General features: G+C 37.8%; 2 protein-coding genes across 6 annotated transcripts in view; one reads left to right on the top strand and one right to left on the bottom strand.

Annotated features, from left to right (window-relative positions):
- Positions 1-13294, top strand: part of LOC118327159 (bifunctional apoptosis regulator-like) — a 337943-nt gene that overhangs the window by 307587 nt on the left and 17062 nt on the right. The window lies entirely within an intron of this gene.
- On the bottom strand, positions 388-12825 carry LOC118327150 (zinc finger protein 43-like). Of its 4 annotated transcripts, none has more exons than XM_035660404.1 (11): positions 12593-12825; positions 9095-9242; positions 8622-8999; positions 8093-8494; positions 6507-6995; positions 4856-5569; positions 3627-3691; positions 3391-3543; positions 2594-2813; positions 1861-2115; positions 388-1176 (listed from the first exon to the last, which is right to left on the bottom strand). In XM_035660404.1, the coding sequence occupies exons 1-11, from the start codon at positions 12599-12601 to the stop codon at positions 554-556; spliced, it is 3456 nt and encodes a 1151-aa protein (XP_035516297.1). In that variant the 5' UTR covers positions 12602-12825; the 3' UTR covers positions 388-553. The 4 variants fall into 4 exon arrangements, with proteins under 4 accessions (XP_035516297.1, XP_035516296.1, XP_035516295.1 ...); XM_035660403.1 differs by having other exon boundaries at positions 1861-2118; positions 8622-8996; positions 12593-12820; XM_035660402.1 differs by having other exon boundaries at positions 389-1176; positions 1861-2118; positions 12593-12812.

Here is a 13294-nt window from a genome sequence, read left to right on the forward strand (position 1 = left end):
CTAGTGTCCAGTGTCTTCCAGGTTTTGCAGGACCTGTAGGAATCCTGTCCAATGCATGAAGCAGTATATGTTCTGACTTAAGTAACAGGTATATATGAAGTAATTAGATGTGTGTAAACTATCTAACTATTAGTACTTTTGCGCTTTCATTTTTATTCAATATAAGTGGATAAAAAAATCAGTTTATTTATCCACTTATAAGGAGTACGGTCTAGAAGGCTAGGTCTTTTTGGAAAGTGTCCTGAGATAACTTCTGTTATGAATACTCGGCGCTAAACAAATAAAATTGAATCTAATTGAACTGAATTTAGATCTTTTGCCAAGAATGCAGTAGAAGCTTTTTTCTTCGTAAAAAGAAACACACAGAAACATATGAACAAAGATTCACAATATAATGATTTATTTTTCTTAAATGTACACCATATAATACATGCTTACTATCATATTACTAATTTGAAAGATATTTTATTTCACATAATAACAGAGGAGCAAACTGTAATATATTTACTTTTACCCTTTATACATTCTCAGACTTGTGAATTCCCCAATGACATTATTGATTATGTACCAGTAACAGCTGTTGTTTCGGTCTCCCCAGCGGTTTTGTTGGAGGTTTTGGCTTCTTGTCGTGAATCTTCAAATGCGCTCGATACCCTTGAGAGTAATAGAAGCACTTGCCACATTTCTCACAAGTATACGGTTTCTCTCCAGTGTGAACTCGCAGATGAACTTTCAGGTCACATGCTTTGGAGTAACTTTTACCGCAGATTGAGCAGAGGTGAGGCCGCTCTCCGGTGTGAGTCTTGAGGTGCACGTTGAGATGGGAGGATTGTGAAAACGCCTTCCCACACTGATCGCAGTGGAAATTCTTTTCTCCAGTGTGCGTCAGCTCGTGTTTTTTGAGCGAATCTGCTGTGACGCAGCTCTTCCCGCACTCTGAACAGATGAAAGGTGAATCTCCCGAGTGAACACGCTTATGTATTTTAAAATAATATTCGTTTTTGAAAGTCTTGCCACAGTCGGGACATGCGTAAGGTTTTTTGTGACTCTGGCGATGTTCCTCCAGCTGTTGTTTCTGAGGGAAGTCCATTCCACACTCTCCACACACATGAACCGTTACAGGAGATTCTTTAAGGGGACTCTTCTCTTGAACTAATGTCCAATTTGGTAACTCTCCTGTAAGGAAAAAAAAGACATTTATTTTCAGACAGCTTTGCATTGTTAAGGCATGGTCACACCCGCATTTAAAAAAACTTTGCTGCAAAATCAATTGATTGATTGTGTTCTTGTGAATGCTTCTTGTTCTCTGGTCTCTCTTGGAAAACAGATCGTAAAATCAATGAGACTGCCTCATTAAATAAAAATAAAATGGTACAAATTTATTTCAATAAATTATGTTAACATTTGTCCCTTAGGTGAGGGAAGTAAGTCACTTCTTACTAGAAGCTTGCAGAGCTGCTACTGGCTATATTAGCGGCTGGCTCACCAGCTACAGTAGTTCATCAACTAGCCGTGAGAGAAGTCACTAAGTTTCTATGACCAAATATTTCTCGTAGGCACAACCATGAATTTTGCTGTGCCACTTTTAGGGGCTTTTAGGGCGTAAGCTCCACAATATTAATCAATAATAATTTCCACCCATAAATATAAAATATCACTTTTTAGCATAAGGCGACTGTAGTAGAAGCACAAGCTCAGATCTACATAACTTACCTGTCATTTAATCAGAGAAGAAAAACTACAAGTTATTAAGGTAATATGACCAGTTCAGAAGATTTAATTGAAAAACACATTAGCAGAGCTTTCTTATTTAAAAAATAAAAGCATCTTCCTTCCAAGGAGCTTCTTGTTTCCACTGACCTCTGTGAACCTTCATGTGTGTTTTGAGGTTTCCACTCTGAGTGAATCCTCTTCCACATATGAAGCACTTGTAAGGTCTTTTCCCCGAGTGAATCACAAGGTGTCGTTGCAGAGCAGTGTTGTGAGAGAAAACTCGTCCACAGGTCGGACAGTCGTAGTTCTTCTTGTAACTGCGAGGCCCCTGGTCTTGTTTAGGCTTTTCCTGAGGCTGTTCATGGGAGCTGTTGTGTTCAGGTTCCGACCGTCTTAAAGGTTCTTCTGGAAAGAAAAACGTAGAGAACATATGGTCACGTTTTCTAAGAAACCTTTAGCAAGCAGCTCCAGTAATAGGGGGAAAGCTGTAAACACAACATTAACATATTATCTTCTCATAAAGTTAATATGAGAAGATAATAATATTTTAACCTCTAACAAATACAGAGTAACGTTAGGTTTCATTCGAGGAATGTAAGTAATGGTATATTCACTCTCCATTTAGCTCTGTTTTTATCTCCATCAACTCCTGAGGCAAATACGCTATGTTTCTGTGTTTTGTTCCAGGCTTACTGTCTGTGAATGCAAGTATCTTTCTCGATTGAATGTGGATTCCTTTCTTTACTTTAAAGCTCCAACATCATATTTTATGTCATGCCAATGACTCCAAGTGGTAGAATTTGAACAACAGTAAAGACAATAATTCTTACACATCTGTAAGATTTATATGTGTTCACAAAAAACAGAAGTTCCAACTCACCTGTAGGTGCTGCTCTGTGATCCTGCTCCTCTCTTTCAGGTCTGTGTTCTTCACGGTGATTCACTTCTCCACTCGCCTTTCTCAGGTCTATTTTCTTTGATGTGGTGTTATGTGGGAGGGGTGGGGTGAGCTCGAGCTCAGAGGTTGGTGATACAGAGAAAGTGTCAGAGGGCCAGGAGGGCTGCTCCGCTGGACAGCTCTCTTTAAAGTGCTCCTGATCCTGTGATCATGAAAGGTTACAATGATCAACATGTGTCACAAAATCAAAAGCAAAATGCAGTTGCCATCTCTTTCTTTAAAGGTTCATTGTGTAGGATTTAGTGTCATCTAGTGGTGTAGTTGTAGATTGCAACTCACTCCTTTCACCCTCCCTTTTCAACCGTGAGGGAGAAACTACAGTGCCTGTGAAACATGCAAAACACGTGAATAGCCCTATCTACAGCCAGTGTTTGGTTTGTCCCTTCTGGGCTACTCTAGAAACATGGCGAGGAGGACTCTACCGTCTGTAGATAAAAACACCTCAATACAATCTGCAACTTCACCACTAGATGACATTTAATCTTTCACACTGGTTCTTTAAGCTAATTTCAAAAGGTACTGAATATTTAAAGATAACAAAAGAGGCAATCTGTCTCGAACATTAGTGCTATCTTCTGTAATGAAAATAATATAAACGTGAGGCACAATCAAACCTGAGAATGCTGCTGTTTGGTACTATGGACAGTTTTATAGCAACGTCCACCAAATTCAATCACTTTCTCACATTAACAAGTCAGGAATTATTTAGCATCACTTACTGCCGTGCCCTTGAGCAGGGCACTGAAACCAACGCTTGCTCCTGCTGGAGAACTGTAAGCCTGGTGGCACTCTGCTGCTCTCCAGTTGGACGTATCTGGGTTTTGGTCCCAGAGGTTGAATGCTGTATAATGAGCACAGTTCCACGGAGATGTCTGGAAAATATATAAAGCAACAATGAATGTGAGGGATGTTTACAGGCCATTCATTTACATCTATATGATTCAATTTCTCTCACCTGACTGTGGTGGTTCTCTGCAGCATGGTTTTCTTGGTTGCCAAGGTGATGGTGGGGTCTATTTCCTGTATAAACAAATGACTCATATTCATCATATTACAGCTCTTGGTCAAGTGACATAACAAACAGAGAGTTTAAAGTTCATGACTTCCTAAACATGTTTTGTTACGGCTGCAGCTCATTCACAACTTAAAGAGATGATCTTAAGTAAAGATGTTAACAGTTAAAATAGCACAACTGTACAGCTTTACACAACTATAGCTGAGACACAATTAAAAGATAAATTGATCTTAATTTCTATAACAAATGAGTTCCATTTTGGAATAAAAACGTTTGTTTTACATAATCCAGCTGTTCTGATTGGTTTCGAGATATAATAGTAGTCTCAATATTTAAATCATCATTAAAATGTGGTTGTAGGTCTTTAATTATTTACTCTAAAAATCATGTAAATGATTTTTAAGGTATCTGTTTACTTGAGTATTAATTTTTTTTGACAACCTACATTCTACTTTTTTACAAAAATATCTATATTTTCATTATATTTTCAAAGCTCAAGACAAGTTTGAATGCACTGGTGGGGAATAACTGATTGACTGATTTTTTTTTGCATCACTGTACATCTTCAACATCAAGACCGGTGCAAATCACACATGACAGGACAGACAACACAGGGAGACTCAACTGTTTGAAGTTTCAGTCAGTTTTGCACAGAAACAGCTGGTAGAAATGTCCTCCAGAGAAACCAAGAGATTACTTTTTACTTTTATCGGATATATAAATATTTAGTATTTCAGAGCCTGTACTTTTTCACTTTTACTTCAGTCAGAGTCTTTTTTACACAAATATCTGTACTTCTACTTGAGTAAAAAATGTGTGTACTTTTCCACCTCTGATTTTAAGAGGTGTTGTGTAACACTTATTACCTGTAACGTGTGGAGCAGAAAAATAAAGAAAATCTCTATTAAATTTATATAAAGAGTTAGTGCTGTGCAGTCTACAGTCTTTTTAACAAGTGAAAAACAAAATGTAAAAGAGGATTTGGAGAAAGCCCTTGCATTATAGCTTCCATGTGAGACACACTTATCTAGTTAAATTTTATACTGTTAAACTGGATGGATTTATTAATGACGTTTAAAAGAACTTTAAAAGAACTGGTAATGGATGATACAGTGTGTTTTACCCACACAGGCTCTGATTTGATTAACTCAGTCAATCAACACACCCACCGGGGTCAGGAGGCTCCCAGGTCAGATCCTCTCCATCTGAATCAGGCAGAGCTCTCTGTGAGACCTTCTTAGGCCTGCTTGACTTCCTGGTGCTCCCCAGCAGTCTGGGTCTGCCCAGCTGCCTGGTGGGCCCGATGGGTTTGGCGCTGTGAGTCTTCTTATGGTTGTTGAAACCTTGCCTGTAGTAGAAACTCTTCCCACACTCATCACACTGGTACGGCTTCTCCCCTGTGTGAACTCTGAGGTGAACTTTAAGCTCTTCGGCTCTTGCATACCGTTTACCACAGATGGAGCACAGGTGAGGCCTCTCTCCTGTGTGCGTCACATAGTGTGATCTCAGAGTAGATTCCTGCTTGAACCTTTTCCCACATATAATGCACGGGAAAGGTTTCTCTCCTGTGTGATCTCGCATGTGGTTCTCGAGTCCCTTTGAGGTCTGGAAACCTTTATCACACTGTGAGCACTGGTAGGGCTTCAGACCGTCGTGCCAAGCTTCGTGGTCGTTTAATTTCTGGATGTACATGAATCTTTTGCCACACTGTGTGCAGGAAAATGGTTTCTTTGATTCGTGGACTTGTTTCAAGTGTTCTTCTAATAGTTGTTTCTCTGAAAATTGTGTCCAACACAAATGACAGAAGCAGATTTCCACTGATGATTGAGCTTCTTCGGACTGAGGTAAACGTTTGTCTAACACTGCCATGTTGGTTAATTTCCCTATTGGAAGAAAAACAGCATAACGTTCATACATTCTTAAAGATGCAATTATCAATATGTTAATATTACTCTGCAGTTCCCCTCAGATCTGCAGACAGGTTTTTAGCTTCTTTCAGCTCATTGTTTTGATTTTAAGACAACTTATTCTCACCGTTCTCATCAAGGTTACGTTAGGTCAAGGTCTAATCAGTAGGGATCCATCGATTTATTATCCGAACACCAATATTTACCTTGTTGACTAACATCGGTGTATCAGGAAATGAGATGGCATTTACAGATATCACTATCCAATATTTATCTGTTTTGTCAAATCAACCTTTTTCAAATATTGGAGAAATAATGACCTTTGTTTTCCAACACTGGCACAAATTGCACACAAATCCCTATGTGCTCCAAGCAGCAGCACAGACAGTGAGTGGCTGTTCAGTTCTGTATCTCAAATCTTGGATGAGAAGAGAAATAGATTGAGCTGCAGCAAGGCAGAGATGCTTATCTTTGTAGCTTTCTCTGTTTCCCTGGCACAAAAGGCTGAATAAATAACAAAATTAAAATATCAGCATCAGCTATTGACCAAATTGTTGGTGCATCCCTACTAATCAGGCAGCTGTTTTAAACAAAAAAGTTAAGATAAACAATACCTACCCAGCACCACATGACCGGCAGACAAAGTTAGCCAGTAGCAGGTGAACATAGTTGAGATCAGATAAATATATACTGGGAATGAGACTCAACAATCAACTACCTGTCTCCAGAATGACTGACCCAACCTTTAAGTTTGAATACTGCTACACTTTGATGTGTATTTGCTGACTTATTTTCAATTATACTGTAGAATCTAAAAACCTAGAATATTGGGATACTGCCAGATAAAAAGAGAGACAATCACAGAAAGTCTTAAAATGAAAAGGGCAAACACTGTAGACCTCAGTGATCTCACCTTTATGAACCTTTTGGTGCGTTTTGAGGTTTCCAATCTGCGTGAAACCTCTCCCACACAAAGTGCACTTGTATGGTTTCTTCCCTGAGTGAATAATAAGGTGCCTTTTCAGGGAGGCACTAGATGGAAACTGCTTTCCACATGTTGAACAAACATAAGTCTTTGGAGCCCTTTGCTCTTCTTCAGGCACTGCAGACACTGCAGGTGCTGGATGGTTTATTCGCTGGTGGACTATCAAGCTTCGGTTAACTTTAAATGTCTGTCCGCAGTCGCAGCACTTGTGAAGCGAGCGTTTGCCATGTTTCTCTCTCAGATGGCGGTCTCTGGCGTATACGCTCTGAAAATCCTTACTGCATTCTGCGCAGCTGAAGAGCTCCTCAGCCTCAGTTTTCTTTCTACGTTTCCTGGGTGTCGTTTTCAGAGAAGGGTTATGTTCAGGTGTGGCGGGCGTAGCTGTGTCACCAGGTAATGTAACATCAGGGGCCTTACCTGCATGTATGAAACAGAAGCTGGTAAGTGCACAGGTGCAAGTTTAGGTATTAATATACTGTTTTTTTTATTTCAACTTCGGATTCTTGTCATTAAAGGGTCAGTTCACCCAAATCACAAAAAACATAATTTCTCATTTCCTCCTTGTGTTTTTTTAGCTATGTATTTCATTTTGGTTTAATTTTTTGAGAAATAAACCTCTGGAATTTTAACCTCCTTTCTTAAAACAGAGATAATTTCTGGTTCTCAGAACAATTTTCATCCAAAAATATTAACAACATCTCTATCTCTATCCCAGTGCGGCTGTGAATCTGGAGAATGCAGAGACCTCACTGTCATATGTTTTCAGTGGAACAACTTTCTTCCAGAGAAACAGACCATATGAAAACTGTTCAGCCCTTTGATTTTTCCTAAATAACCAGCACATTGTCTTCTGGGAAGGACACACTGCTGCTGGGTTTTTCAGATGTTTTGATGTTGTTTTTTTTTTGCTTTGAGTCACACAAACAAAATTACATCGACCTCTATTATGCTGAGGTTGCGAAACAAATCTCAAATTCTCAGCAAATAAAACTTGCATGGCTCAATACCACTAGTGGTAAGTTAGAAAATGTGGTGTTGTTTTTGGTGACTAACTGAAAAAATATTATAACAGTATTGTTAAAGCTGCAGTAGATAACTTTTATAAAAAATACTTTTTCATATTTATTGAAACTATATCCTTACAGTAGTACATGAGACAATCTGTGAAAGAAAATCAGGAAAGATAGTTGATTGTTGAGTGTAATTCCTACATCTCTGATGTTGAGACTGAAAACACAACTATGTTTCTCGGCTCTGATTGGTTGTTTTCGTTTAGGTGCAATGGACTGATGCAAATGCCCTTACGAACGCGAGAAAGAGCCGGTGTAACCAGATTTTTTCATGTCTCATGTACTACAGACAAGATATAATCAGAGTTTGAGCAAATATGACAAAAAGTTATTTTCATAAACTACTGCAGCTTATACTCTAAGAGGTCTGAGAACTTTTATGACTCTAACACTTTCAGGCCTGATGCTAAGACACCATGTTTTTCTTTTCCCGAATCAACTTACCAACAGAATTTCCCTCCAAATGTAATGAATCTGAGCTGATCTGAATACCGGTCTTCTCGACTCCACCCAAAGTCTCCGCAGTTTCCCTCACTTCAGATGAACATCCATGTAAGCTGAGGTGTTCCTTCAGCCTGTCTTTGCGGGAGAATCTCTTGCCACAGACTGGACAGGAGAAAGGTTTCTCTTTGGAGCGGATTAAAAGGTGTCTTTTCAGTCTGTTCGGGAAATTCAACCCCGTCCCACACTGGGAGCATCTATGAGGTTTAGTTCCATGGTGAGTCCTCTGGTCTGGTTGTAGAGTTCTGCTGTATGATAATTTATTACAACACACATGGCAGCAGCACCAGTCCATGCTTCTGTCTAATTGTTGATCATCAGTTTGGTGCACATTAGGAATGACCTCTAAAAAAAAATAAAGAGACATTTAGTTTTCAGACTGTAATAGAAATTACATTCTTTCTCGCCATTTAACAGGACCAGCCTCAACGACAATGACAATTCATTCATTCACAAAAGTACTTCCACTTACTAGATTTGCCAGGATCCAGTTCCTCTTCTCCATCTGCGTTGATCAAACCACCAACTGCATCTTCAGTGTGTGTTTTCATATGTGACCTTACATGGCTCATCAGAGAAAAGTTCACGCCACACACAGGGCGGAAGTACAGTTTCTCTTTACTGTGGGTTCGCAGGTGAACAATCAGAGGGTTTCGAAAGGTAAACCTCTTCCTACAATAGATACATTTGAAAGGCTTGACTCCTCCGTGGTGTTTCTTGGTGTGTTGGCACCGATGACTTTGAGTTCTGTAAACTTTTTTACATATTTGACATTTGTCGTTGTCAGTCTCCCTGGGTTCTTCTGCAGCAGTGTGATTATCCTTGTCTTTAAAACAAAGTTTTACTTCTTCTAGAGGAAAGAAAAAACAGGACAGAATTAATTACAGTACAATATTTAAACTTTCTCAAGTTTAGACAGCACCTCTACTCCAGTCTTCTACTCACCTGACTGACTGTGATTCTTAGTTATTAATTGTGATGAAGGTATCTCATGTTTAGTCTTAGTTACGCTCTGATCTCCATGCAAAGGACTATAACCACAGTTAACTCCTTCACAGGCAGGACCGTGCTTGCCACAGCTGGACTCAGACTCCTAAAAGGAAGAAAGTAAAATGACTAGTAATTAATAAGTAAAAAATAAACAAAATTAAATAAAAAAATAAAAAAGATAATTTGTCATAACTTACAGACCACTCAAACCACTCAAGCCAATAATTTTATGTTAAGCATTCCTTAGGAAGTTTTTACAGTTTTAGCCTCAAAGATAGTATTATTCCTAGTATTAGTATTATTTCCTTAATGTTGTTGTTGTGTTACCCATATTGCATTTCTGCTACTGCCACTACAACTACTGAAATTTCAATTTTCTTTCCCAATTAATGTTTTTGTTTTTTGGTGTGGTTTCCTTTTCCACCACTCGAGGGACAAGTATTGGAATACCAGATAAATGATCTCAGCCCTCCAGAGTATTTAATTACTTACATCTGACTGGTATAAACAGATAACCAGATCAATTAACTTTATTGTAGGAAGGACAATGTAGGGTCACCAGTAAGCCCAGCACTATACAGCTAAAAACATCTTTCTACAACAATCTCCAGTTACCACCAGGGGGCACAAACTGCTCAGTCTTATTTGAAATCCTATACTATTGAGAGGAGTTCAGAGGAGGTCAGGTGTGATGAATAATACAATAGAAAAGATTTTCACAGATTTTAGCCCTACAGTTAATCAAAGGGGTAATGGGAGGTACTGGTCAGGTATTTCAGAACATAAATCAGGGACAAAATTACTACTTACAAGGATTGGGTAACTGACACAATATGCAAACAGACAGACAAAATTAAGCTTCCTGCCATGGGGCACAGAGCTCAACAACTCAGGAAGAAATCAGATTACATTCACTACACCCATGCACTGGAAGGAGGTAGTTTGAGGTGATTTGAAACCTGGGACGCACGAGAGGGGTCCTGCTATTGGGGGTACACCAAGCAGAGATAAAACTACCTAAGGGCAGAACCAGGACACACAACAGCAGCTACATCAGCCAACATGCGTAGTCTGCAGTCAAATTGAAGTAAAGGTGCACTGATCAAATTAAACCAGTAATTAATAAATACTGGGAATTAAATTGGGTCCTGAAAGACACCCAGACCCTAAAACAATTGCTGTATTCTTTTTAAATCTAGAAACTACTGACAGCAGGACCTTTTGTAAAATAATGACGGCCAATGTAATGATGAACAACTGAAACCTTTATTTTCAACTTTTCACAACAGCAGTTTTTACATGTACTGTAGGAAAGAGCAGAGAAAGCACAGGCGTAATTAATAACACTGATAACAACTGCATGGCATCTGCAGTCAGCGAGCCACCTCCAGAGCCACGCATTGTGTGTGATGTGGGTGAAACCAGCAACGCCATTTTAACAAGATAAATACAAACATACCAGTAGTGCAGCATTTTCTGGAACGTGGCAGGAATTCTGTGCAAGCCACAGTTATTCAGAGTAACCCAAGATGACGGATATCAAAATACTGTACTCCTAATATATCAAAATAAGATACTGTACAATGAGAGGGAGTTGTGTTACAGTTTGGAACAGTAATGGACAGTGCATATAATTACCTTACCTTACCTCCTGGCACTGGAACTGAGCCCTCGTTAATGTCATTAGTTGCATTATCTGTTGCTAGTGTCATTACCCCTTAGCTTTTGTTTTCACAGAGCTGTCACTACTTTCTAATTGGCTTCAATAACGATATAATTTACAGATCTATCATTTCCTATCAAGTTCCCTGAAAAGAAGAACTATGTAATGATTATAGGGGGAATGGGAACCTTTCAACAGCACTTACTTAAACAGTTACTCATTATTTATTGATTTATTAATGTTTGAACTGTATGATTAACTCCAGACAAACTGTCTCTCTGTGCACTTGAGAGGTTAAACTATCAATTTAGTGTGTAAATGTAAATTCCAAATGAACACTGACTGTTTTCTCTACAGTTATTTTCAGGAACCTCCCTATGATTTTTGATTTTAGCAAACTAAGTACATTTACTCGAGTACTGTACTTACTTCTTTTCTTTTCATGCCACTTTCTATTTCCACTCCGCTCTGTCAGAGGGAAATATTGTACTTTTTACTTCATTGAAACTGAAACTTTCAAACAAATTAGGGTTGTTGCATGTTAAAACATAAGAAGAGCTTAGAAAATATGAAATACATAACAGATTTAACTACCCAATAGAATATACAAGTACAGCTGACACAATTTGTCGATCAATTAGTCAACTTCTTTAATACGGTAATAAAGTTCCAAACATTTCATTGTTCCAGCTTCTCAAAGTTCAGGATTTGCTGCTTTTCCTTTTCATTATTTAAAAAAAAAACATTTTAAAAATAATTTGGTGGTGTTGTCCAATACTAAACCGTTTAAAAACAGCTCCACCTTAACCAACTACAACAGTAAAATCCTGTTATTACAATAATGCATAAGTAATAATAATCTAATTATATAAAACATCACAGTATAACAGTCACTGGGGCATTGACTACTTTTACTTTTTATACATTAAGTGCTTTCCTGAATATATTGGTAGTACATACTTTTACTTAAAGTAACATTTTGAATACAGGACTTTTATAGTGTGATATTGGTACATTTACTTAAATACCATCACTGCAAACTGTGTCCTATACAAAATAGTTTAAAAATAGCTCCATTTCAACTAACTACAACAGTAAAATCCTGCTATTATATTAATGCATGAGTAATAATATTCTAATTATATAATATATCATAATATAACAATCGCAGGGACCATTTTTTCTGCATTGACTAATTTTATTAGTATACATTAAGTACATTTTCCTCATTATACTTACATACTTTTACTTAAAAGTAACATTTCCAATGCTTTTACTTGTAACAGAGTGTTATTATAGTGTGATATTGGTACTTTTACTTGAATACTTTGTCCATCACTACTTAACTTGGTGTCCTAAATGAAACAGTTTAAAAATAGCTCCACCTTAACCAACTACAACAGTAAAATTACATTAATGCACAAGTAATAATAATCTAATTATATAATATATCATAGTATAACAATTGCAGGGACCATTTTTTCTGCATTGACTAATTTTATTTGTATACATTAAGTACATTTTCCTCATTATACTTACATACTTTTACTTAAAAGTAACATTTCCAATGCTTTTACTTGTAACAGAGTATTATTATAGTGTGATATTGGTACTTTTATTTGTAAGAGTATTATTATAGTGTGATATGTAACCTGATGTGTTAACCCCTCTCACACTGCAGCAGTCAGTCAGTCAGACTCAAACTTACACTTTGTTATTGGACAGCAGGCTAGCAGCTAACTTAGCCATGTGTACATTGAGCCTTTCTGTGCACCTTTATTACAACTCACCTCATTCATGGTGGCTTCAAACCATCCAGTCAGCTCTCAACTCACATCCAAGAGTCTGAGCATCGCCACTGTGCACGCACAGACAGGTATCTGGTGTCTTTTGTACCAGCAGCGATGCACTACTACAGTTAGCATGAGGCGCTAGCTGGAGAAGGAGGCAGGCTGGTGTTCAGGGGGTTGCCAGATAAGAGGGGCAGAAATAAGTAATCCAAGCTGTCAAATAGAGCCCATAACGACTGTCTGCTAACATCCCTAAAACACTGCCCTGCTTTCACGGTCTCAGCAGTATCCTCACCTCTTTTTAAATCTGATTCCTGCAAGGATTCACAGATAAATATTGTTTTTACAGATTAAATGTGAATTATTTTTTTCCCCTGATGCACAGTGTATGACTGCACTGATATCTTAGATTCATTAAAGGCAACATATAAAAAATATACACACTGTGGGGTGTCACTGTGTATGTATTGACTAATAAGCTTATGAGAATTTACAGATTTCTTTTCTGGAGCAAAATCTGCATATGAATACTTATTACATTAACATTTAAGTTATCCTGATGGCAATACTTTCATATTAACAGTTTATTCTTTTCAAATGAAGTGTAAAAACTATATATGTTTATTTTATATTTGCATATAATTACCAAGTAGATGTTATTATTATTTTGATTGCAAAATGTTGGCAAAAAAAGTGTAGCTA

This window comes from Morone saxatilis, unplaced genomic scaffold (assembly GCF_004916995.1).
Source record: "Morone saxatilis isolate NCDOM2014 unplaced genomic scaffold, NCSU_SB_2.0 Contig17, whole genome shotgun sequence".
Taxonomy (NCBI): Eukaryota; Metazoa; Chordata; class Actinopteri; family Moronidae; genus Morone; species Morone saxatilis.